The following is a 25,722-nucleotide window of genomic DNA, read 5'->3' on the forward strand; positions in this document are numbered from 1 at the left end:
TCCCCGCTTGGATGGGCAGCCTTGGGTGGGCATACCTTGCCTTCTACACCCCAGCACCACCTGCGCTGGTCTTTATGCTAACCTCTGCTGTCCAGGCTCTGCCTTGTCTGTCGGTGGCGCTCCTGTTCAGAGGTTTTCCTTGTTTGTAGCCTGGAGTTCCTGCTCAGTTTCATCAGTTACCTAAGGCTGGAACAGAGGTTTCTCTCTGGGTGGTTGCCTGCCCAATCACCCTATCCCCATCCTGAAGCCCACTTCCCTCACCCATGTCCCCTCCAGGTGTGCCCTTGGCCTGCGCTCTGCGCGCTAATGCTGGTACTGCTGGGAGTTGCCCCAGTCGGAGCAGGTCGAGCCTGTAGTATTCCAGACGTGCTCCACCACTACCGTGCAGTCATCTTTAAGGACCTGCAGAGCGCAGTGAGGCGGGCCAGGGCTGGGGCGGAGGGCTCCAAACACCAGCATTTCGCTTCTCACCAGCGGTGGCGGGATCGGGCTGGGGCCTCCTGTAGAGCCCAGAAGGTACAAGGGGCCTGCATGCGCCTACAGTGGGCTGAGCAGCGGTGCACCTGCTCACCAGTATCCCCATGCCCCTCCTTAGGAACACAGTATTCTCATGTCCATCGCGTCCCTGGGTCAGACACTGCGCAGGGCTGTGTCTGGGGACCGTCGCGGCTCCCTGGAGAAAGCAGCGTGGACCGTGGCAGTGCGCACTGAGGCGGTGATGCGGCGCCACTGTAGGGCGCCTCACCAGGTGCGCCTCCCTGTGCGCGTGTGGGAGTGGGAGTGGCCAGACAGGCCCCAGCCCTATTCCGTCCAGCACGACTCCCTTCCCTGTGAACTGGACGGGAGCTGTGGCTGGGCAGCCACCACACACGCTGATCACTCAGCTCCCAACAGCGGAACCCGCGATGGTCGGAGAGGTTTCCTGTCCGGAGACGTGGCGGTCGAAGAAGGCTCCTGCTACGCGCCCTGGACGCCGTCGCCACCTGCTGGGAGAAGCTGTTCGCGCAGCGTCCAAAGGACAAAGGAAGCTCCTAGGGCCCAACGACCAGCTCATGGCCCCGCCCTACAGAACAGGCTGTGTCCCGGCGGGCCCGCTCCCACTGTTCTTGGGGTGCCTTTGGTGGGAGAAGAGCAGGTCATAACCTCGGAAGTTATAATGATCACTGTGTGGAGACATTGGCTTCTGCCCTTGTCACGGCCTTCCCAGGGTCCACAGGGTCTGAGGGCTCTTAAGATCTCAATAAAGAGAGATGACCCTCCAGGTCTACTGTTTTCATTGGTCCAGTGTGGGCTTAGGGCCACCCAGGGTCTGCGCCCTAACTGGGAGGGGCCAGGACACAGTTGGGGTGGGTCACACTAGCGCTTCCACACCTGAGTGGCAGGGGGCAAGCACAGGACATGGAGTGGATGGAGAAGGGCATGCTGTCCTTTAGCCCTCCTGGGACCCCAGACCCTTCAGTCCAGGGAGGGGAGGGGCCCCCCATGGGGGAGAGAAAGACGATGCAAAACAACCGGATATAGGAAACCAGCTGGAGGGAAGCCAGAGTGCTGGGCCAGGTCATTTCCTATCCCAGAGACATCCGCCCCCTCCCCCCCCCACGCTTCTGACCAGTCTCCCTACAACTCACTGTCTCTTGCATTGCTATGTGCAGTTGCCCATGGAATGGGATGTCCCCAACCACAGCCTTTTATCAGCTGCTTGTGGGATATGAGGCTTAGCCACCCTGCACACCAGACTAAGAAGGGGTGCCTGTGAATTGTACCCCACACCTGCATCGTCCCGCCCCCTGACTTCACCCCCTTACCCCTGTCATCCTTCCTTATCTCTCCCTGGGTGTGTCTGAGCAGGAGCCATCTGGAGGGTGGACACCTCCATGAGTATCAGCTTGAGCTGCACATGAACTTGGAAAGCCAAACCCTGGCCTGGATGTGTTAAACGTAGTATGCACAAGGATGGTTCCTATACATTGCAAATTGTATGGCTAGCCAGTGAATGAGTGAGATGACTTCCAGTGCACCATCTACCCTGAATGTGTCCCACAGAGACAAATTCAGGACAGCGGGTGTCCAGCTGTTCCTGTTTGCTGGTTCACACATAGCCAAGAGACCCGTCACAATCAACCTCACATGCCAGTGTAAGCATTCTGAGGACTGTGAGGAGGGCTTTGAGTTCCTAGTGTGGTACAGTATCCAGTAGATGGGGCTGGAAGGTTGTAGGTAGAGAGAGGGCAGAAACTGGCAAGAGTTTGATCTGGAGAGGCACCCAGATGATCTGGCCTGTAGCAGGTGGCACTGCGTCTAGAGACTGGTCATTGGGGTTGCTTAGGGCATGGGCCTCATGTGGTGGGCTGGCATGGACCCTGGACAGGAAAGGATGAAGGAAAAGTTCAGGCCACTATGCAGTTTCTGACCTGAGCACATGAGTAGGCCAGGGCCCTGTGGGTAGTGGGCAAGGTTTTTTACTGGGGCTGGAGAAATACTAGTTTGACTGGCACAATATTGTGTGGGCAGCAGAATAGCAGTCTCTAAGGGGCCAGAAAAGGGAAGAGGTAGTGTCCGCAGAGCCAGCCAGCTTATTGCTGTTACACTTAATCAAATCCCAGTGCCCATGAGGAGAGCAATCCCTTGCGGTGGCGCCTGAGTCTGGCCTTTGGGCTGGCTCTAGGCTGTTCAGAGTAAAAGAGCTGTGCTGAAGGCAGTAGTAATAGGGACAGACAACACGGATGCTCACAAGTTTTTCCATGAAAACCAAAGCCTAGGCCACCATATTGGCCACACATCTGGAATCTTGGACCAAAGGACTGCTGTACCCATAACTGCTCCCAGGATGGTGCCCTGCATCCTAACTCTACCTTTCTCTCTTGTGCGCTTCTATGAGATTCATTCAGAAAGATGACCCTGAGTGTGTGCAAACAGGTACAAGTATGTTGGGTGAGTGTTCTGTGATACTCTTTAGGGATGTGTACACAGAGCTGAGGGTGCCCATCTGTGTGCATGTAGAGATACACATCTCTGTGTATACATAAGGCTGAGTTCTCATTTGTGTTAACAGCTGTGCTTACACAGAGCTGGGGGTGCTCACCCATGCTGTCCACACACAGCTAAGAGTGTCCAATTGTGTGTACACAGGGCTGAGAGAGTCCATTTGTGTACATATAGCTCACAGTGTCCACCGTGTGTACACAGGGCTGAGAGTGTCCATCATGCATACATAGGGCTGAGGGTTCCCATTAATGTGTACACAGGGCTGAGAGTGTCCATTGTGCGTACACAGGGCTGTGAGTGTCCATCTGTGTGTATACAGGGCTGAGTGCCCATACATGTGAACAGGACCCGACAGTCCCCACCCATGTACACACACACACACAGCTGAGAGTGCCCATTCCTATGCGCAGAGCTCAGTGTGCCCATCTGTCTGCACAGAGATGAGAGTCCCTTCTGTGTTTGCATAGGGTTGCACGTGTGCCTGTGTGTTAGCTCATGAATTTGCAGGATCCATGTGTATGCACAGGTGTGTGTGTTTCAATGTTTCTACACAGGATAGCTGTGGCATGCAGTGTCTGTGGGGGGAGTGGGGGGATGTGAGTTAGTGTGCACAGTATGAGCTCACAGGTGCATGTGTGTGTGTTTTGTGTCTACACAGGATCAGTGTGGTGTGTGGGGTCTCTGTGTGTATGGGATCTGTGTAGGTGTTGGTGTGTGTATGTGTGTGCAGGTCTGTTGATGTGTGGATGTCTATGTATGTGTGTCAACACTCCCTGGCAGCCCAGCCCCACCCCAGCCTGCCTGTGCCTTTGATGCCTGGCGCTCTGTCTATTTTCACTTCACTTCAGAGCTGCTGCTTGTACCTTGTCCCCTTCCCCTGCCCTCTCAGTGAGCTCCACAGGGTAAGGACAAAGAAGGATTGGCTAAAGCAAGTAGTGACAGCACATGGACAGTCTCTGACATGCCTGCTCTCTGATTCCTCTTCTGTGATACCATGTTAAGTGGGGTGAGCTAGGGGCACACACATACAGAGTGAACTGGGTACATAGAGGAGTTCCACAAATGCATACACACAGAATGGCCACACACATGCACACACATGAGTTATACTAAGCACAGAGAGGACACATAGGTTGCAGACTGAAGGTAAAGTATTTTTATAAGTATTAATAAAGAGACAGCACACCAGGAATGTAGGAGAAAAAAAGAGGTAAAGCAGGAGGCAAACAGTTCTCGAACCACTGAAGGGAACTGCCTGTCGATTCCAGCTTTCCTGCCTTTATTGAAAATTGCCAGGAAGTAAATCACAAAGAGAATCCAATACAGGCGAGAGAGGGGCAATACAAAAATCCTGTAAACGCTTAAGGATTGCCGTAATGCTTAAGGATTAATTCCAGCTGATATCAACCTCCCTCATAACCCGAAGTAGTGTCCTGTTTATTACAAATATTTAATATCAAATTTGGCTTCCCATACACACACATGAACAGGCAAGATGGGCTGGGGATACACAAGGGATACAGATATATATACACATACGCAAGACTGGGCATTCAGAGGGGACATGCATAGACAAGGTCGACTGGGTACACATATACACACTCACACACACACACATATAGACAAGGTCGACTGGGTACACATATACACACGCACACACTCACACACTCACACACATATGAAGTGGACTAGGGATGTGTGTATATACACAAGATGGTCTAGGGACACACATACAAACTCACACACCAGCTTCACTGGACACATATAGAGGGAACACACATGGACACATGAGGCAGGCTGGGCACACACACACTCTCTGTCTCTCTCTCTCTCTCAAGGTAACTGGGGATGCAGAGGGGACATCACACACACGAGGTGTTCTGGGGACACACGTTCACACTCGCTTATGTTCACGAGATGGGGACTACAGCATAGAGAGGGGCTGTGCTTGGGTGGTAGAGGGAGCTGGACCCCCCACATGAGGACAGGAAGGAGGGATTGGTGGCTTTGAAGGACAAATGGGGCTCCTACCCCCTGATGCGGAGCCTTTGGGAAAAAAAAAACCATCTGGAACCGGAGCATCTGGCAAGCTGCTCTCTAGATGCTCAAAACCAGAGCCCTAGCCTTGACTTTGCCATGTGTGTGTTCCTGTTATACCTCCCACCTCAGCTGGTTCCAGCCCTCTCTCCCCCCTGGCCACTCCCTCTCCAAGCCTCTGATCTTCCCTGCTCCTGGTCCCCTCCAGGCTCAGAATCCCTTCTGCCCTGTTGGCCCAGCCTTGCTGAGCTGCCTGGGAAGAGAGGATGGTGTGAGGCCCTTTGGGGACAGGCAACTCCCCACAGAGACCTTTAGGGGCCCCAGAGACACAGCTCTGCTGCCCCCAGTGCTTGGAGGCCTGAGCCCCTGGTGGTCCAGCTGACAGTGAAACAAACAAGCCCAGGAAGCAAAAACCCCTGGGAGGGAGGGGCCTGGAGTGCCTAGTTCTGAGGCCATTGTCCCTGCAGTGGCCTCCAGGACTGCTCCATACTGCCCACTGTCCAGGAAATTAAAAACAAAACAAAACAAAAAAAACCCAAACACCCCCACACACAAAAATCCCAAACAACAGACCCCTCTCCACTGACACCATGAAGAGCCACAGGGCGGTTGCACCTGTGGGAAGCCAGCCCTTGGGGGGCAGGGAGGGGGAATAAGGAGGTCAGGGCCTTGACAGGTGGACATGCTTATTTATATGCCTGTGTGCCTTTCTTTAGGGGACCTCTTCTCAGCTAGGGTCACCTTATGGTCTATTTGTGGCATTTGTGGTTTGCGGGGTGAACCTCGGAGCCTCAGCTGGGTCAGGGTACCTGGTCAGGTGAGTGGTACGAGGAATCCTAGGCGCCCCCTGCCTGCCGGCAGCATGGGCCGGGGGCCAGGGCTCTGAGCTGTGTCCTGAGATAAGCGCCGCGCCCGCCGGTGGCTTCCTGCGCTGCCGCCGCGCACCCCTTCCTGTTTTCTCGTGCACAGGGCCGGAGGGGCGTGGAAGAAAGGGGCGGCCAGGGTTCCTCCGGTGGGGTTGCCAGAGACCAAAAGGGCCCGGGGTCCAGGAGAGGGCAGTGAAGGGGACTGGCTGTGATGAGTGGGGCAGGAAGACAAAGACACTATGCTACTGGGGAGAAGGGGGATGGGATCACCCAATGGGACTGGGCAAGAAAGAGGAACTGTGCAGAGGGCTGGCAGGGTCTGGAAGAGGGAGAGGAGTGGACGTGGAGGAGGTAGGATGGTAGGGTGGCAGTAGCAGGAGCTGGCCTACTCTGTTTGCTCTGCCCATATCACCCCCTTCCCACATGAGCTTCCCTGGAATCTGGAGGGTTTACACAGACTTCCTGAGGTTGAGAGGAAGCTGGACTGCTCCCACCCCTCCCACCACCTTCTCTCCCTTCACATGGCCAAGCCCCTCCGTTTCTGGATGGAGGGTAAGGACAGGGTTTAGCCTGAGGGCATTAGTCCCTGCAGGCCCTGGTCATAGGACCTGTTTGGGTTTTGAGACCAGATGCTTTGGGTCTGTCTTTGGGGATGCTCTTGTGTGGACTCCAGTCTCCTAGTGCAGGCTTCTCTTCAGCTGAAACACAACTTTATGCATCATTAGTGAAAACACATCAGCAAAAAAACTTGCATGCAGTACTCACAGCAGCAGCCCCCACAAAGGTGGACACACCCATAAAGACAATGTGGTTAAAAAAAAAAGAGTAGCATGGTCCTTGCAATGGAGCAGCCCTCAACCAAAACAGAGCAAGGTCCTCGGATGAGAGGAACAAGGCACAAGAGACCACAAGTGGCCTGTGCATGTGAAATGTCCAGAGCATGCAAATCCTGGACACTGGAAATGGGAACCAGCTAGCAGCTGGCATTAAAGGTGGGGGAATTAAAGCTAATGGACAGGTGACAACATTCTCAAATTAGACCAGGTGAAGGATACACAAGTGTGAACATGCTGACAAATACACACTTGTGCCCTAGAGTCTGGTGTAGATCTGAACCAGGTCTTCCTGGTTCAGTTGCCATGGAGGTGGAACAGCCAGATGGAAAGGAAGGGAGGGGCTTCCTTCCCTGTGTGACTCACCCTCTGCACTCTCCTGCCCCATAGCTTTGTAGAGGTCAGGTGAGTGAGAGGGATGATGGTCCTCACATGTCTCATTGGTGTCCCAGAGAGTAGCCTAAGGGGTGTTAGCATGGGGGTGTCAGAATTTACTCCCAGACCCCAATTTCCTGACTGCTCCATTGGATGGGGTGTAGGGGGAGTAATGGGAGTCATGCAGGACCTCACATGGGCAGCAGGGGCATACAAACTGTTACTGAGCTACTGAAGCTCCCAGAAGGACATAGGCCTCTTGAATCTGTTCGTGGCCCAACTCAGGAGGAGCGTGGGGAAGAAGGCAATCAGGGTAGGGTAGATTAGGGTTGTTTGCAGCAGTTGGGGTTGAGGCTAGTGTCCCCACAGCGTACTTCCCGAGAAGGTACTGGGCAGAGGGTCCAGTGGTACACACATATGGTGCACACTCATATGCAAATGTGCATACTGGCTTGCGTGCTCTTGCTCGCTCTTTCTCTTTCTCATACATGCACACACACACACACACACACACACACACACACACACACACTGACCTAGATGGCCTTCACAGGACTGATGGAGCTGTGACTGCTTTCTGTCCAGGGCCACCTTAATGTACCCCCACCTTGTATTGGAGCGTTGGGGCAGGCTGGGCCAGGAGGACACTTGGAAGACTTGCCAAGGTCCGCAGAGCAAGTGGCTGTACCAGCAGTCACGTCGAATGGCCCAGGCCTCATCCCTGCCAGATCATCCTCCCTGGGGAACACCAGGATGGAGCTGGTGATGCATGCAATAGTGAGGGTGTGACCCAGAAGGGAAACCAGAAGATGGCATCCAGTTCTGGGGACCCCTGGGGATGAGGTGCAGGACTGGAGACTCAGATGTGAGGCCTGAACCCCAGTCCTGGGACGGATGGAGCACCCCAGGAGCAAGACCATAGGCCAGCACAACCTCACGGACACTTCTCTTTAGGACACTGAGCAAGAGGTACTGATCGGGCCCCAGAGGTTGAGTCTGATAGAGGTTTCAACCTACTGGTTCCTCATTCAGGAGTCCTGTCCTGGCAGTCCTAGAGTTTAAAGGGGCTTTAGAAAGAGGAAATGGGTGATTGTCCAGGTCTCAACAGTTGTCAAGTCGGGGGTGGAGCAGGAGAATCTGGGAGAGTGGCTCATGTCAAGTCCTGACCCCTCACTTTGTGTAATGGTACACACCCAATTGGACACTCATTCTGGGGATGGGCTCCATGGGGGAGGTCACAGGGAAAGGCAGGTCCAGGGCCCCTGGTGCCACACCACACCCTCAACTAGCAGACCAGTGTATAAGGGGCTGGAGGCACTTTATTGCAGCCTCAAAGGCCAAGGAGACCCCAAGGGAGGGGGCTACCAGGAGATCTCAGCTCCCTTTCCTCCTTTGGAACATACATTGTTAATTCTTGTGCTGTGTTTTAAAAGCCCTTGATACAATGATGCTTCTGGTCACAGTAAACCTTAAGGGAAAACAATTAAAAGTTTAACTAAAAATTAAATACATTGTATTATTACATGTATAAAAAAAGACAAACTAAAACCTTCAGTCTGGATCTGGGAAACGCACTGCAGGAAAATAATCAGGCACTTTAAAAACAACCTTGGCGGGGCATACCAACATGTCTCAAGGCCAGGATTCCTACAAAAAACCCTGGAGTGGTCCCAGACACACCTGAGGGTTGTGCTCGCAGAGCCCAGAAAAAGGGCCAGCGAGGGCGGCGGAAAGGGCACAAGGCCACCAGCAGGCTTGGACGACTCATGTGTTCACAGGGTCGCAATGTGTGAAGCCATCTGAGAGAGCAAAAGAGCAGAGTTGGGCAGCAATGCGGTCGTGATGGCAGCGTGGGCTAAGCGCGGCACGTAAACAAGGCCGGGCGGCCGCCTAGCCTGAGATACAGGCGCTGTAGTACACGGCGCTGCTGGCATCTGACAGCGCGGAGATCAGACTGCTCTCCTCGGGGCAGGACATGGCGCGCGGGCCCAGCTTGGCCAGCGCCATGTGGTATGGGAGCGCAGCAGCATCCGGCCGAGTCCGGTTGCAGTTGAGGTACTGGTCGAACTCGGTGAGGTCCAAGTCCGCCCACAGCTCCGGGGCTGGCCCCAGCGGCTCGGCCGCGCCCTCCAGCGGCGGGGCCTCGGGTGGCGGTGACAGAGGCCCCGGGTACGGAGCTGACCCGTGCGCGCCTAGGGTGCCGTAGTAGAGGCCAGTGGGAGGCGGCGCGGTCCGCAGTGCTTCAGCCAGGGGCGCCCCGTAGCAGCCGCCCAGATCCCGAGACCGCTCCGCGGGAGAAAAGGGAGCGCGGAAGGGCCGCAGAGCGCAGTCCTCGGTTGGCGGCGGAAAGAAGGAAGCTTCGTTGGGCTCCAGGCCATCCAGTGGCGAGCGCTCGGGGGTGGGGAGCCCCAGGCCGTCGAGCTCTGCGCCCAGCGTAGGTAGCTCGCTGAAGGCGCGGAGTGGACCGGGAGCTGGAGGGAAAGGCTCAGGCTGCCGAGTCAGGCCCGGGAGCAGGAGGCCGGGTTCCAGCCGCCGGGCCTTGCGCGCCTGCTTCTTGCGTCGCGGACGGTACTTATAGTTGGGATGGTCGTGCAGGTGCTGCACGCGCAGTCGCTCGGCCTCCTCCACGAAGGGCCGCTTGTCTGTGACACTCAGCTCCTTCCACGCTTTGCCTGTGGGCCAGGAGAGGAGCTGTTAGGGGAATGGGGGGGGGGGAGTGGTCTTGCAAGGCCCTCAGTGCGTCCTGGCTGCGCGGCCGCACAGCCCCCGCCCGCCTGGCTCCTTCATTCCTCCCGCTCTAGATTTCTCCCCCGCCCGTGTCCCCACGTCCAGCCTCCACAGCTCACCCAGCATCTTGCTGAGAACCGCATTGTGCAGGTCTGGATTCTGCTGTGCCAACCGCTTGCGCTCATCCTTTGCCCACACCATGAAGGCGTTCATGGGTCGCCGGATGCGCGATTCGTCGGCCCCGTGGCGCTCCCCACGGCCGGCCAGACTGGGGCCATAGCGCCCTGACTCGGGGCTGTGAGGCGGGCTGGACGGCGCAGCGACGGCGGCGGCGGCGGCGGCGGCGGCGGGGAGGCCACGCGGCTCAGCGGCGGCCCCGGGGCCTGGGGCCCATGCACAGTCGCGGCGGGCAGGCGGCTCGTCCTGTGCTCCGTAGCCGGGCGACAATCTCTGCATTCCAGCTGGGCGCGGCCTGGGCAGGATGAGCGCGGAGCGCGGAGCTCGGCGGGCGGCGGTGGGTGGGCGGCGAGCGGCGGTGGAGGTGGCCTGGCGCCCGGCAGGCGCCCAGATATAGCAGAGCGGGGCCAATGGGCGCCGGGCAGGCGGGGCGCGGGCTGGGCCGCCCCTTCCCCGGGGGCTCCTTTCTTCTCGGTTGGATTCCTTCTGGCCGCTCTCACGCGCCTCTACTCCCTCCCTCTCTGAGGGAGAGACCCCCGAGTCGGAAGGGGCTGCAGATGCAACAGGGCCTGGAGGGAGGCTTGTCTTAGGGATGGTGGCCTTTCAAGCAGAGCTGTCGTCGCCCCACCCACGAAGTCGCTCCGGGTGGTAGATGAGGGTGATCTTTGAGGCCAGCTGAATACCAGGCCTCCCCTCCAGGTCATTCTGGAGAAGGGCGCCTGTTTCAACACCCGGTTCTCAGGGACACCCTGGCCTGGTGGCCAGGAGGTCCTCTCTGGCATCAGCATCAAACGTCTGCCGCAGCGTGGGAAAGGCGGCACCCTGGTCCACCCCTCCCCACTCCCGCGTTCATTCATGCTAACCACATCACCTGGGTAGGCTTCAAGGAGGATGCTGTCCTGGCGCCCCTTCCCACACAGAGACCACCTGCTCTGGATTTGGGAAGGGAGAAGGACAGAGGCCCTGGACAAAGACCAAGGGGTGGGGCACACAGAGCTGAGCCATGCAGCCACCCCAGGGCCTGTTTAGAAGTAGGGCCATCAATATTGTGAAAATGAGAATACTACCAAAGGCAATTTACACATTCAATGCAATCCCAATACAAATACCAATTCCATTCTTCAACAAGATGGAAAAGGCAATTTCCAATTTCATTTGGGGTGGAAGGAAAGCACACCTTAAAAAGAGAAATAAGGTAGGAGGCATCTCACTCCCTGATTTCAAATCCTACTACACTGCCTTGGTGGTCAAGACAGCGTGGTACTGGTATAATGACAGACACATAGATCAATGGAATAGATAGAAAATCTAGAAATCAGCCCATCTACCAATGGCCAATTGATTTTTGACAAAGAGAAGAAATCAGTTAAGTGGAGTAATGACAACCTTTTTAACAAATAGTGCTGGCAAAATTGGAAAACTACCTGTAGAAAACTCAAGCAAGATCCACACCTCACTCCATACACAAAAACCAACTTAAAATGGATCATGGACCTAGGACTAAAACCAAGGACTACACATTTCATTAAAGAAAAGCTTGGCAGAACTCTAAAAGTCCTAATCCACAACATAAACAGTCTTCCAAGCATCCTGAAAAATCTACAACCAGTAGAGGATAAAATAGATGAACGGGACATTCTAAGAATCAAATCCCTATGCACATCTAAAAACTTCTCCAATAGAGTAAAAAGGAAAGCCACAGATTGGGAAAAAATATTTGGTAATGACATGTCTGATAAGGGACATATCTAGAATTTATAAAATACTCAAGCACCACAACAAGATAAAGGTAAATAACCCAATTGAAAAATGGGCACAGGATATGAACAGACACTTCAAAGACATTCAGATGGCCAACAAATACATGAAGAAATGCTAAAAATCCCTAGCTTTTAGAGAGATGCAAATCAAAGCAACTATGAGCTATCATCTCACCCCAGTAAGAATAGCAAAATTTAACAGAGCAGCAAACAACAAATGCTGGTGTGGCTGAAGAGACACTGGAATCCTTCTCTGCTGGTGAGAGTGTAAAATAGTGCAACCACTATGGAAGGCTGTATGGCGCTTTCTCAAAAAGCCCCTGAAGCCTGTGAGTCACGTTGGAATGGCTAAGGGCTGTGTAGCTGGCAGCAGCTGGCCTGAGGTGAAGGTGCCCTGGACACCAAGCCTGCGAAGGCACCTCCAGTACCCCCTCCTTGTAGCCCTCCCATGCTGGGGTGGACTTGCAATTCCTCTGGAGGCTGTGCCCAGCATTACCTCACTTCCTTCCAGACCAATTGACTGGCACCATTCAGTGACCTTCTTCTGGACCAGGCTGTGCAACTCAGGTGTCTGACTGTCATGTCCTGTAAGCTTGCCAGTGGAGGACAGGACAGGGCCTTTGGAGTGCTTTCCAAGTTTGCTGCCTAGTGGGGGATCTAGTCACTGAACAGAGGCTGCCAAAGGCATGATTCTGACCCAGATCCTGCACGATGTTGGTGGGTGTGTTGAGAGGACCACTGTGTGCGTGTGTGTGAACATACATGTCTGTGTGCATAGAGAGAGGTGGACTCCGGTGCCAAGGGAAAGTGTGTGTGTGTGTGTGTGTGTGTGTGTGTGTGTAAGGTGAGGTAGAACTTGGCACTGAGGGAACCACCAAATGTGTGTGTGTTTCTGTGTGTCTGTGCATAAAGTGAGGTAGACTCTGGTGCCAAGGGAACCACTGTGTGTGTACGTATCTGTGTGTGAGTGTGTATGTGTGCCTGTGAACATGTCTGCATGTCTGTGCACAGAGTGAGGGAGGTGGACTCTGGTGCTCTGAGAACAGCCGTGTGTGTGTGTGCTTGCACGTGCACTAGCACATGTGTGTGTGTGTGTGTGTGTGTGGTGGATTTGGTGCTGAGGGAACCTGTGTGTGTGTGTGTGTGCGCGCGCGTGCGCGCGCACGCTTGCTTATGCACATGTGGGGGGAGCATGTCTGTGTGTGTAGAGGTGGAATGTGGCATCAAGGGAACAGCTGTGAAAGGAGGTGAGGCCTGGTCTGGGGTTTCTTCTCAAGGAGGCCCTTGCTTCTGCCCACAAAGGGATGGGCTCTGGACATCTCTCCTGTCATGAGCAGTGGTCCCTGCTTATCCAGGTAACTCATGAATCTAGGATTATTCTTAGCCACTGGGTGCTCCTGCCTGAAGCTGGCCTGGCCTGGACATGCTGCCAGCTTTCCTTGGGAAGGGACCCTATCTGCAGTCCTCAGTTTCTCTATGGGGTGGCTATGAAATGAACATTATCCTCTAGCCCTTGCTCAAGCTCCTCCCTCAGCTGAGACCAGATCTCTAGCCTCTGGAAGAGCTCACAGAAGATGCTGGGCGTCCCCTTCAGTGGCTCTGGGTGGGGGCAGCGGGACCTCCCAGGCGCCGCCCGGGGCAAAGACCTCACAGGCTCATGCCAGCAAGCTCCAGCAACTACAGAACTGAGAGGCTGGGACCAATTACCATGTGCTGGGGGCCCTGGGGCCTCTGCTTTAGGAGTGGGGGACCCACTGTCAACTGAGGCTCTGGGTGACAGGGCCGTCTATCACCTAAGACACTGGCTGTGGACCCACTCAGCCTCTGAGTGGTGCTGTCTCCTGGTGATGGCAGGGCAGCCCCTGTTTGCTGGGCCACCAGAATAGCAGTGGGGGAGGGTCACTGTGGGAGCCACCTGGCCTCAGAGCACACGTGTGTCACCAGAGACTATGTCTGGACCCAGGAAGGTTTACCTGTTCCTGCTCTCCTGTGTCAGTCTTGGGGGTCTGTAGGAGTTAGAGCAGGTCAGAGGTGTTTTGTGTTTTCCCAGGGAGGCCTAATTATGCAGGAGGGAGAGGCCTGGAGGGATTAGTGTGTAAGCAGCGGGCATATGTGTATGTGTGTGCGTAGTGGGCAGATGTGTGTCAGAGTAGTGTGTGTTTGTGTGAGTAGTGGACATGTGTGTTTGTAAGTAGAGGGCATATGTGTACTGGGCATTTGTGTGTGTGAGTCGGCATGTGTGTGTAGTGGCAGGTGTGTGTGTGTGCGCGCGCAGTGGGCATGTGTGTGTGACTAGTGGATGTGTGTGCAGTGGGCGTGTGTGTGTGAGCAGTGGGGTTTGTATGTGTGGGTAGTAGGAATGTGTGTGTAGTGGGCATGTGTGTGTGTGAGAGAGAGAAAGAGTAGTGGGAATCTTGTACTTGGCTTTTATATGTGTGTGTGTAAGAAAGTAGTGTGTGTGTGTGAGAGAGAGAAAGAGTAGTGGGAATCTTGTACTTGGCTTTTATATGTGTGTGTGTAAGAAAGTAGTGTGTGTGTGTGAGAGAGAGAAAAAGAGAGGTGTGTGTGCACCATGGACTTTTGTGAATAGTGGAAGAGTGTGTTGAATGAGTAGTGGATGTACATGTGTGAGTAGTGGGGGATATGTGTGAGTAGTAGGGGGGTGTATGTGGGTAGTAGGCATGTGTGTGTAGTGGCAGATGTGTGTGTTTAGTGTGTGTGTGAGCAATGTGTGTGTGTGTAGTAGGCCTGTGTGTGTATGAGTAGTGGGAATTTGTGTACTTGGCATTTATATGTGTGTGTGTGAGTAGTGGGCATGTATGTGTGTGTGTAAGAAAGTAGTGTGTGTGTGTGTGTGTGTGTGAGTCATGGACCTTTGTGAGTAGTAGAAGTGTGTGTTGAATGAGTGGTGGGTGTACATGTAGGGGGTGTATGTGTGTGTATGAAAGAGTAGTGGACATGGGTGTATGTGTGAGTATGAATAGTAAGCATGTGTGACCTGTATGTGAGCAGTAGGGTGTGTGTGTGTGTGTGTAAGTAGTGGGCATGTGTGTATGGGTGAGTAGTGGATGCACATCCACTATTATCGATTCCCGGCAGCTCCCAGCTCTGGCATCCCCCACCCTAACCCTCAGTGCTTGCCTTCTGGCTCAGCTCCACTCACGTCCCACCCATGGTGCAGAAAGGTCTCCCCCTGCATCCCACCCTACAAACCCCGGGTAATCCAATAAATTATCCCTTTCTATGGTAGGACTCAGCCATTTCGGCTGGGCTGGGTGGGTGTGCAAATCCCTCACAGGCAGTGGGGGGCTGTGTGAGCCCTGGGAGGTGGAGGCCATGGCCAGACCCTCTGTCCTGCTGGTCAGAGATCACTGAGTACTCTTGGAGATTGTGTCCTTCAAGCTCTAAGAGAAGCCAGTCTTGTTGGGGCTCTGGGCTCAAAACTTCAGCTCCCTGACCTTGGCAGCCATCACACCTACAGGAAAAGCATTCTTGGTGCACAGCCTGCCAGCAGGGTACAACAAATGGTCAGAGCCCTAAAACCTGCAATAACTCTTAAGAGACTGCCCACCCTCAGACAGGGGCCCATGGTGTGGAAACACTGGCATATACATGTGATTGTGGAAAGTGAAGTGGAATCTTGCATCTCTGGTGACTGTAACTTTTGTCTGGGATCTGTGGCCCTCCTCCAAGAAGAAGCTACCTCATTCATTCATTCATTCAGCATCGGGCCCTGTGTTGTCTACATTCCAGGAGCCTGAGGGCCAGTTCCCCGTGAACTTTCAAAGTACCGCAGGCTGAGTAAAGGCATCTCCCAAAGATTGGGTGAATGCAGGGAAGGCACAGCAGGGATAGGAGCCACTTGTCCCCTCTGACGCCCCAGTATGTAGCCCATAGGGCAGGACCTGCTTAGTAGGATGAAGTGCGGACCTTGCTTGAAGGTGCCAGATGTGGCCCAAGCTGATGGGTGGGTTGCTCATCCCTCATGTATGGGAGACATCAGAGGTGTGATAGGATTCCTCTAAGAGGGCAGAATGATAGGAGCAGGGACCACTTGGGTATGGACATGCTTTTTGTAGAGAAGGGTCCCTGAGGAGGTGCTATGTGAGCTTTGAGGGAGGAGTGAGGTACAAAGGCTCTGGGGCTGCCAGGCATGCCTGGGGACAGTAGGGATGGGGAGGAGTTTCTGTGCCTTGGGTTTGGACATGGACAGGGTGAAGGGAGACTAGTGGGGACAGATACATGGTCCATGTGTGGAGGTACGTTAGGCTTGGCCCTGGGTTGACTCGAGAAGGTGAGAAGGGGACCTGGAACTGGGAGATATTGTCGTGGGGGGCAGCTCTACTTTTCCTGCGCTGTATGAGATGCCTCCCACCCCAGGGCATGTGGTTAGGAGGTAGAGATGGTCTGACACCTGCTCCTTGAGGTAACACTCCAGGCCTGGGTTGGTGACATGATGAAATGTGGACATGGGAGGTTAGGAAGTCCCGGGACCTGAGCTTCTGGGTGTGGGCTCTTGATATGTAAGAGAAGAGGGGGGGGGGGTCCTGCTGACCTTCCATGCAGAGTGTTGAGTTGAAGTTCCTCACCCCAGGAAGGAGTTGTGGATTTGCTGCGGCAGCTGAAGACCATGCCCATGACCCTACACCTGCTGCAAGTGAGTGCCCGGGCCTGGGATGGGCTTGGAGGGCACTGGGTCTGGGAATCACTGACCCAGGCCCTGCCCTGTGGGTTCTGGTGATGATCCCTCTCCTTCCCTAGTCCACTCATATTGGGATGTCGGTCAATGCTCTTCGAAAGCAGAGCTCGGATGAAGAGGTTATTGCCCTAGCCAAGTCGCTCATCAAGTCCTGGAAGAAACTCCTGGGTGCGGTCAGGCCCTGGGGACAATTGGGCTCTGGGGTCAGGCCATCAGGGGTTTAGGCAGGTGGAAGTTGTGGGAGAGGAGACCCTGGAGAGCTAGGGCATGTGGGGAGAGAGCAGGGCCATGTGCTGCAAGAGCCCAGTCATGTCAGGAGGCCATGAAGGCCAGCAAGGAGGAAGCCAGAGTTCCGCAGAGAGAGAGAGAGAGGGCTCCTGTGTACACTTGTGCTCTGCCCTCCTGGTCCAAGCGAGACAGTGCCTTGCTGGTCGTGCTCAGAGCCAGTGTTCTGAGCACACTGCTACCACTTTGCTGGGTCCTTAAAGCTCAGTGGCACTCTGGGCTCGTCCCAAGAGGCTGCAGGAATTAGTATGGGGAGTGATGATGGATGGCCTTTGGTGGAAGGGGCATCACTGAGTGACAGGAACATAGAGGTGAAGGGGGCTGGGAGAGGGCTGTGTTAACAAGGAGCCCCTGGGAGCTCCTGATGGCCTCCAGGCCAGATGTGACCTGGGGGATGAAGCTGCAGTGTGACTGGCTTCCTGGATGGCCCTGCTCAGCTCCTTCCCACTGTTTTTGGGGACCACAGATGTTTCAAACACTAAAGCTGGGGACCTGAGGAATAAGCCCCTGGCCTCATCGCTGGTGAAGGATGCCTCCAGGACAAAGTCCCACAGGTGCGCCTAGGGGGCAGGGGCACCTGTTCCAGCTCAACCCCCCAAGTTCCCACATTTTGGCCTCCAAAGGAGATGTTCTTGAAGGGTTTTGCCCCTCCTTTACTCAGCCCTCCTGTGACTCCTGTTCTGGCGTAGAGCTGGGTAATGGGCCAGGTGGCTGCTGTGGAGAAGGCAATCAGGGGCAGATGAGGGCATCAATTGAACTATGTAGGGGCCTGTGGGGAGGGGACAAGTGGGGAGAGGCCTGGAGCAGCTTGCCCTCCCCAAGAGTGTGTATGCTGGTGGCCCTACATGAGAGCCTGTGATCTGTACCTGGAGGAGTCACCTGGGAGCTAGCCTTGGAAGTCCCAATCCTGTTTTTGGGACAAAACAGGTGGCTAGAACCCTCTGGTGGGTTCTCCCCAAGGGAGGGTGGGTGGGGTCTTTCTCAAGGTGGGGGAATCTCCCTTAGGGTGGCTGGGGCTGTGGTCGGTACAGTCCTTGGACCACCGCTGTCTCATCCCAGCCTCCAGTTCTGGGTGCAACGTAGGGGTGCACCGGGGCCTGTGTTTGAGCACTGTGATTCCCTGGCTAGCCACAATAGGCTGGAGCTGCCCAGGACTCCCGTGACCCCTCGGATGACCACGTTTCCCCCAACACCTGTTACCTGCGATGCTGTGCGCAGCAAGTGCCGCCAAATGTTGGCCACTGCCCTGCAAACAGACCGTGAGTGTCTTTGGCCATGCCCAGGTGTCCATCTGGCTTCCTACCAGGGCTTGGACATGCTCTAGAGGGTCCTTGAGGCTGGCAGGGTCTTTGCGACACCATGTCACCTTTGCAACCTGGGTGTTGGGCGGGTGGAGGTCAGCAGATGCAGCTGATCAGGACTACCTCTTGCAGAGGACCACGTGGCCATCGGCGCAGACTGTGAGCACCTGTCCGCCCAGATAGAGGACTATATCCTTCCAAATGCACCTGGGGCCTAGTGGGTCTGGCGCCCCCTCGTGGTCATCAGCTGTCATGGTCAGCCATCTGTCTGGGCAGAGTGGCCACATCCTTCCAGGGGGGAATGGTTAGGTTGACTCTTCTCCAGGCCAGAGCAGGCAACTGCATTAAGGGGCCTGTCCTAACATGTTGGCAGAGCACGACGGTAGAGCTGGCTTCTTTATCCTAGCTCAGGTCTCCATGTCCCCATGGGGAGGGGACATCCATGGGGAACCTGTCCTAACCTGCGGGGAGGGGAAGTCCATGGGGACCCCGCTTCAGCCCTGCCCTTCGGGACAGCCAGGCTCCTTAGCGGTGCACGCATCTTCCGGAACGTGGGGTGTACAGATGTCAAGTACAAGAACCGTGTAAGAAGTCGCATCTCCAATTTGAAGGACGCCAAGAACCCAGGGCTGCGGCGGAGCGTGCTCTGTGGCTCTATTGCACCACAGCGCATCGCTGAGATGACCTCGGAGGTAAGCCGCTGGGCCTTCAGGGACCAAGGGCTGCAGGGATGCTTAACTGACTTGTGACTCCCCAGGAGATGGCCAGTGATGAGCTGAAGGAAATCCGAAAGGCCATGACCAGGGAGGCCATTCGTGAACACCAGATGGCCCGTACTGGTGGAACCCACACTGACCTCTTCACTTGCAACAGATGCAGGAGGAAGAGTTGCACCTACACCCAGGTGGGCCTCCCCTGAGTCTGCTCGAGAAAGCAGTGTCCTCAGGCTGGGGACCCTGTCTGGTACAGCAGTCACTCTAGAAGTGAGGTGTAGTGGATGGACTCGGAGGTGTTCTGGGGGCTATATGGGCTCCAGTAGTTCATGGAAAGTCACCCCCTCCCCTGGACTCTTCTCTATAGCCCACACTATGGTGCACAGCCCTCAATTAAAGGTGCCACCTGGGGGCATCAGCATTCCCTCCAAGCCTCCTGTGAGTCAGAGGCCACCCTAAGCAGCAGGTCCAGGGGCTTCTCACATACATCCCCCCCACAGATGCAGCCCCTACAAAAACCCCCCCGCACAGGTGCAGCCCCTACAGATCCCCCCAACAGGTGCAGCCCCTTCAGATACCTCCCCTCTACAGCTGCAGCCCCTAGAGACACCTCCCCCAACAGGTACAGCTCCTAGACATCCCTCCGACAGGTGCAGATCCCCACACACTCCCTTGTAAGTGCAGCTCTTCGCCCTACTCCCCTCACAGGTGCAGACTCGAAGCTCTGATGAGCCCATGACCACATTTGTTGTCTGCAATGAGTGTGGAAACCGCTGGAAGGTGGGCTAAGCCTGGGTTGGGGTGGGCAGGACCTGGGTATTTGGGTCAGGCATTGTTACTAGTGTGGTAGGGCCCAAGTCTCATGCCTGACTCCCCACAGTTCTGCTGAACCTGTGTACGTGCCTGCATCTGCCACTGTCTCCCCTAGGGCTGCCTCATTGCCCAGGGAGCCCACACTTGGTGTGTATCACTCCCCACTAGTCCAAATTATTAAATGTTTCTTTACATCTCGCTGATGTCCCTGTCCTCCACATCCAGTATGTCCCCACTGCTGTGGACAGCTCTCCCAATCTGGGAACCCTTTGGACAGTGGCTGCCAGGGAATGCTGATGAACCTCAGAGGGATTGCTGAGGGCCTGCACATGGAGGTGGACATGGCTTGTGCACCCAGGGGTGTGTGTGTGACAGGCCAAGCTGGACATGTGACTGCCAGGGCAGGGGACATGTCCACACAGAGTCCCAGACAGACAGCCATCCTACCTGCCTGCCAGCCCTGGGTTTTGGAAGCTTGGACCTGGCTCCCTTGGACGCACCCTCCTGGGTGGCTTCTCATTCTCTTGTTCCCTGCTCCTTCCCCTGGTGTTTCCTCAGAGGCAATGGGCAAGCCCCACGTGGGGAGTCTTCTCAAGGCACGGGTCAGTTCTGAACTGCTTGGCTCCTTGGAGGGATAGATGACTAAAGGTCCCAGAGTGGCCGGAGGAAGCATACCCAGTACATTGGGTCAAGGTCACACTGGGGGAGGCTGTGTGGAGAGGGTCCAGGCCAGGCTGCTGCGTCGTGGTACCTGTGCCTGGCTGACACATGGTGAGGAGACAACTGCTGCCCCACCTGGGAACAATGGAAGGAGGCACAAGTCTTTGCTTTAAAAATATGTTCAGTAATAAGACATCTTTTAGCTAGGCATGGAGATAAATATGAACACCTTTTTTCCTTTTTTTTGGTAGAACACACAGGATACTTCCAGCTTTCAGGTGTTTGAACAAAATAAAAGGGAACACTTGTTGCCTCAGCCTTCTTCTGGGGTTGTTGTCTGAACCCGGGGTGCAGGGCACCTCGAGTCTGGGGCACCACGAGTCATGACAATAGAGTATAAATTCTATTATCCAGCAAAAGTTCTCCCAGCTAGAGGTGCCCCTGGAGAGGGGTCTTCCTTCTTGGGGTAGAGAGGGATGTGTTGCCCACTAGGCTGAGGGAGATATCCCTTCTTCCCTCTGCTGGAGCTGGGATGCCTGGAGTCCCTGCCTGGCTTCAAGGACTAAGCCAGGAGACAGTAGCTGAACCTCCATGGAAGGCTATCTGTGGCCCGCATGTCCTGGTACTCAGGCCGACTCAGGCCTCGGAACAGGATGCGGTGGGCCCGTGGAGCAGCAGAGCACGGTAGGCCGGGGAGCCGAGGAAGCGCGGGTAGGAGTCTCTGTGCATGAGAGTGTAGATCTGCAGCTGGGCATCATCGAAAGTGTGTGCAGATGGCTCCTGCATCCTCTTGTTGATGCCCTCGCGAACACGAGAATCCAGGCTCACCTGTGGGTGGCGCAGGGTCAGGGCCTGGCATGCCCACCCTCCACGCCCTGCCCTGCCCTGGCATCACGCACCTCCTTGGGGGAGAGGATGGATACATAGTCCTCATAGATGAGCCGTGCCTTCTCGTCCACCACATGTTGGTTGGCCTCGGCCTTGAGCTCCTCGCAGGCAAGCCAGAATAGCATGTTCTCCTCACTGTACTCTGTACGCAGGAACTCACGGAACACGTTGCGACCAGCAGGGCTGTGCATCAGCTTGTCAAAGGACTGTGCCCAGCTGCGCACCTCCTCAGGGCTCGGTGCAGTGCTACGAGCAGCAGCTATTAGGCCAGGTGCTGCTCCCAGCCCTCCGTCCCTGACTTGAGGATGCACACACATGCTCACATGTCCACACCCACTCACGCCCACCTCATGTGCACACAAGGGCTGGCGCTCACCATGCTTCACAGCTGGGGAGGGGCTGCAGCTTGGTCTCCCGAGAGGCCCGCCAAGCTCTCCGCCTCTCCTCGTTCCTAACACCAGAAAAGAGGTGACTGCTTGGGCTCAGGACACATGCACACACAGGGGCATGTGGACCTTTGGCACAAACACATGAGCTCTCAGCACACAGCCAGACACAGACAAACCTCAGGACAGACAAGTATATGGACCCAGTAAAGCCTATGCTCATAGACACGTGAGCAGACACCAGGTGTAAGGCAGTAGGACCAGGTGCACATTGACACAGGTATTGAGGCAGGGCTAAGTGCACATGCAGACACAGGTGAGAGGGGACAGGATGAGGTGCATAGGTAGACATGGGTTGAGGGAACAGGGCTGGCTGAGGGAACAAGACATTGGTATCTTGTTTCCTTTACCTCCTGCCTGGGAAGAGGGTCCAGTTACTGTTAATTGCTCTCTTCTTCCCTCCATCAAGTGTCTTGTCCAGTTGCTAATCTACCTAAAACCACCATCTTGTCCCAGGACCTCTGCCCCTGAAGAAGCTCCTTCTCATCTTCCCAGGCTCAGTTCACCTGAACCCCAGCACCATGCCCACTCCACGGCCCAGGGTCTGAGTTTCAGACCTGTACTCTTCTGTGCCCCTGCCTCATGACCCCCGCTTGGCCTGACTCCCAGTGATGTTGATAAATGTCTGCTGAGCACATGGTCACAGGTGTGGGCCTGGTCCCTGTCCATAGGCATGTTCTCAGCGCCCTGAGTCTCTTGGAGGGATTTGGGCAAGATAGGGCTGTTCTGCCCACAGCCTGCACCTCTGGATGGGCCAAGGGGGCTGGGGTAGCCCTGTTCAGGCCTCCATGCACCTCTGACCCTGGTCATCACCACTGCACACCCTTAAGCTCATTCTCAGTCCTTCTTCCAACCTCAGGGTCCCCTGAGACCCACCCCTCATCTTCTCTGGGTCCTCCCAGGACCTTGCATTCACCCCTGTGCAGTCTCTGTGAACCTCACCCCATGCACTCACCTGTGTATGCCCCGCTCTGCACACACCCTCATGCATCCCAGGCTCCTGCTCCACCCTGTGTAACTCCAGGTCCCTGCACCTCCCCTTCTCATTGTATCCTGGGCTCCTGCTTTTCACTGCGTGCACCCCAGCCCCTGCACCCTGCCCTCCACATACCAGGAGCAGCTGCAGCAGCAGCACCAACACAAACAGCAGGGGTTGCGGCTGGGGGCAGCAAGGGTGGCTGCAGGAGTGGCAGCTGTGGGCGCAGCACCATGACTGGACATGGAAGGCGGCTGGTCCGCCTCCTCGGGCCCGGCGTGCTGTGGGAGATGATGGCTCAGCCGAGGACACACACACCAGCGTGGTCCCTCCCTTGGGGGTTGTGGCCCCTGGGATGTGACCCTGCCCCAACTTGGGCCCTCCCACTGCAACCAGGGAGTGATGTCCCACCTGTGTCTCAGCCTCATGCGGGGTGGGCATGGGTGGGACAGGAAGGTCCCCTGGGCTCTGTGTTGCCTGCTCCAGGGCCTTCACCACTGTTGGGCCTCTAGGGAGAGAGGCTGAGGTTGAGAACCCGGACCTTGGTCCCTGCCAGCCCCTGTGGGCCCTGAGAGCTCTCTGCCTCTCACCTCCAGCCCTGGCTCTCCCTAATTTCAGATACGCCAGGACTGGGGGCTCAGGCCAGTGGGGAAGAGGGCTGTAGCAGCTGGTTTCATCCTTGCCCTGAGCCCCAGAGGAGGCCTCTCTCGGCCTGGGTTACAGGATACTCCTTTAAGCATAGTCCCTGGAAGCCGGAAGCCTGGGTTCCTCTTTCTTGGTTTCCAGTTTTCTGCCCCTCCCCATGGCGGCTGGGGCCCCGAGAGTTGTGAGGTGGCAGCCTGTAGAGCCCTCCAGCTCCCTCCATCCAGAGTTTTCTGCCCAGACTGTGGAGGCTGGTTGGGTTGCTCCCCATGAAGAGTCCCAAACCTGCCTCAGGTCTAGAAGTTCCTGTGGATGGGGATGGTGTTGGGTGCATCTGGGCCTGTGTGTGGAGGGACTAAGTGAGGCTGGATTTCCTGGGGGGTGTTGGAAGTAGGGCAGGGTGAGCATTCGGAAGAACTGGTCCTGGCCCCCACTTTCTCACTCTAGGCTCTGAGTATCACTTTCCCAGGATTCCCTGCCCCATGGTACTGCCTTCTTAGCCTGTGCCCAGTATCTCTGCATCACCCCCGCCCACCTGCCTCTTACAGGCAGCGGAAACCACTATGGCAAGGGCTCTACCACAGGGTGTGCCAGGCTGGGGTGCCAGGCCCAGGGAGGGGACGCCTGCTGTCAGTCGAGTCCTGATCTGGTATAGGGTGGACCAGCTCAGATGGGTTCTGGGGAACACAGGGTCCCAAGCCAGCTCTTCTGGCCTGTGTGGTCTGTACTTTGGACAGTGGTACATGGCTGGATGGTGGCATCACTGCAGGGGTGGATGGTGGTGGCAGGAGTGGGAGGCTATCACAGGGGAGGCTATCACACCCATGTCTCATGCAAAGAGCCCAAACTCTCTGCACAGGATGGGTTTTAAATAACCCCTGCCCACACCACCATGACTGCATTCGCCTGCTTCACTGTTTTCTCACTGGATGTCCCATTCCCACACTGGTCTCTTGGACCTCCAAGACTACCTCTGGGGCCTCTGCTTGGCCTCATGTGGCAACACTTAGGTACAATGCTCCTCTTCAGCCTGGTATGTGGTAAGCCCAGAAAGAATGGGTTCTGAGGGCACAGGGTCTTCTAGGGCCTTGATTTTCACTGTATGCCTGACTTTAATAATTTTGGAGAGGGAGGCCCTCCAGTCCTGGTGGGTAAAGAGTCTGCTCTCTCTGGGGTCAAGATTCTAGGGGGAAGGAGTGTGGCAATGTCTGAGGTCTGCAGCTGTACCCCAGCCAGCACTGACTTCCTCCTCCACCCCACCCCCACTTTAAGAGGGAGCCCAGTCCTGTCCCCCTTCCCTTCCCTCCAACCTGCATGGACTTGGGAAGGGGGGGGGTCTATCTGGAGCGCAGGGCTAGATGATGGGATCCAAGTTCCTGCCTCCCACGGCCTTGGTCTGGCCCTAAACGTGGCTCTGTGGCCTCCCAGGTCACTGAGGTTCCCCACTTCCTAGGGCATCCATGATGCCCTGAGATATCTCCTGTCTGTGAAGACATGGAGTCTGAGTTAGGGTGCTCCTGTCTCCTCTGGTGTTAGGAGGACTCCCCTTTTCCCCAGTCTACACGCCCCTAGTCTGAGATGGAGAGCGTGGATAGGCAGCCAGTCCCAACCCTGGGGACCAGTGTCCCCTGGGAGTGTCTCTGCTCCAAGCCACAGAAGGAAAAGGAACGCTTTGAGCTGCTCAGTCCAAAAAAAAAAAAAAAAAAAAGAGTAAGAAAATGTGACAATCCCAGAAACAAATGCTATAGTCTTTGGGGGGAACCACTCCTTCGGATCCCACCCAGGCCTCTCCTACCTGCTACCCATTCCAGCTAGTCTGGCTGGGGGAGCCCCGGCCTGGCCTTCTCCAAGTCTAGGAGACCTTCTTGTTCTCTGCTTGCCCCAACAATTGTGGGTCAAACCCCCTCGAGATCTCAGAAGCTGCTTTTGACGCCCCCACCCATCTTAAGGAACTCGCTTTGCCTCAGCGCCTCACTCACCAGCGACCCTAGGGTGGGGTGGGGGCAGGAGGGGCAGGTTCTCGGTGGCCCCACCCTGGCCTCCGAAGGGGCGTGCACAGCAGCCTGGACTCGGTCAGACGGCAGGAGTCACTCCTGCGGCGTCTGGGGGCCGGTATGGGAGACCCAATAGGCTGGATAGGCTGGATCGGCTGGGCCGGGGGAGGGGGGGGGCGCAGCACCTCCCCGCCAGAATGCAGGGCTGAGCAGCGTCCAGGTCCAGCTGGGACGGGGACGGAGGGCGTCCCGCTGCGGCCCCTCCCCACTGGGGCAGGGCAGGCGGGAGACGCGGAAACCTGGGCCCTTCCGGCCCCCACCTTTGAGCAATCGCTGAGTGAGCTTAGAGCTGCAGAAAAAGGGGAACCGGTGCCGCGTCCTTCCCCCTCGCGAGGAGGGGTCCAGGCCCGCCGCAGCCCAGGTCCACGTGGGCCTGGGGTGGAAAGTCCGGGTGCGGCCGCAGGACGCGGGGTCCCGGTGTTCCCCCGACAGCCCCGGGCCAGGAGCGGAGCCGCGCCCCGGGGCCGCGCACGCGCGCACTCACC

General features: G+C 56.1%; 3 protein-coding genes and 1 pseudogene across 3 annotated transcripts; 2 read left to right on the forward strand and 2 right to left on the reverse strand.

Annotated features, from left to right (window-relative positions):
• Nucleotides 1–306: 306 nt before the first annotated feature.
• On the forward strand, nucleotides 307–1,142 carry LOC102843877 (annotated as a pseudogene).
• A 7,844-nt stretch (nucleotides 1,143–8,986) lies between these two features.
• On the reverse strand, nucleotides 8,987–10,279 carry SOX18 (SRY (sex determining region Y)-box 18). The gene is made up of 2 exons (XM_006896906.1): nucleotides 9,943–10,279; nucleotides 8,987–9,768 (listed from the first exon to the last, which is right to left on the reverse strand). Exons 1-2 carry the CDS (start codon nucleotides 10,277–10,279, stop codon nucleotides 8,987–8,989), a joined length of 1,119 nt encoding a protein of 372 aa, XP_006896968.1.
• Nucleotides 10,280–10,304: 25 nt separating this feature from the next.
• On the forward strand, nucleotides 10,305–19,547 carry TCEA2 (transcription elongation factor A (SII), 2). Its single transcript, XM_006896957.1, has 10 exons — nucleotides 10,305–10,379; nucleotides 10,700–10,825; nucleotides 16,355–16,417; nucleotides 16,522–16,627; nucleotides 17,211–17,298; nucleotides 17,873–18,003; nucleotides 18,178–18,234; nucleotides 18,583–18,737; nucleotides 18,803–18,949; nucleotides 19,467–19,547. The coding sequence occupies exons 1-10, from the start codon at nucleotides 10,305–10,307 to the stop codon at nucleotides 19,545–19,547; spliced, it is 1,029 nt and encodes a 342-aa protein (XP_006897019.1).
• A 1,320-nt stretch (nucleotides 19,548–20,867) lies between these two features.
• RGS19 (regulator of G-protein signaling 19) lies at nucleotides 20,868–22,982 on the reverse strand. The gene is made up of 5 exons (XM_006896910.1): nucleotides 22,953–22,982; nucleotides 22,677–22,822; nucleotides 21,496–21,570; nucleotides 21,131–21,365; nucleotides 20,868–21,059 (listed from the first exon to the last, which is right to left on the reverse strand). The coding sequence occupies exons 1-5, from the start codon at nucleotides 22,980–22,982 to the stop codon at nucleotides 20,868–20,870; spliced, it is 678 nt and encodes a 225-aa protein (XP_006896972.1).
• Nucleotides 22,983–25,722: the final 2,740 nt, after the last annotated feature.

This window comes from Elephantulus edwardii, unplaced genomic scaffold, assembly GCF_000299155.1.
Source record: "Elephantulus edwardii isolate Elephantulus edwardi_28Jun2011 unplaced genomic scaffold, EleEdw1.0 scaffold00193, whole genome shotgun sequence".
NCBI classification, from domain to species: domain Eukaryota; kingdom Metazoa; phylum Chordata; class Mammalia; order Macroscelidea; family Macroscelididae; genus Elephantulus; species Elephantulus edwardii.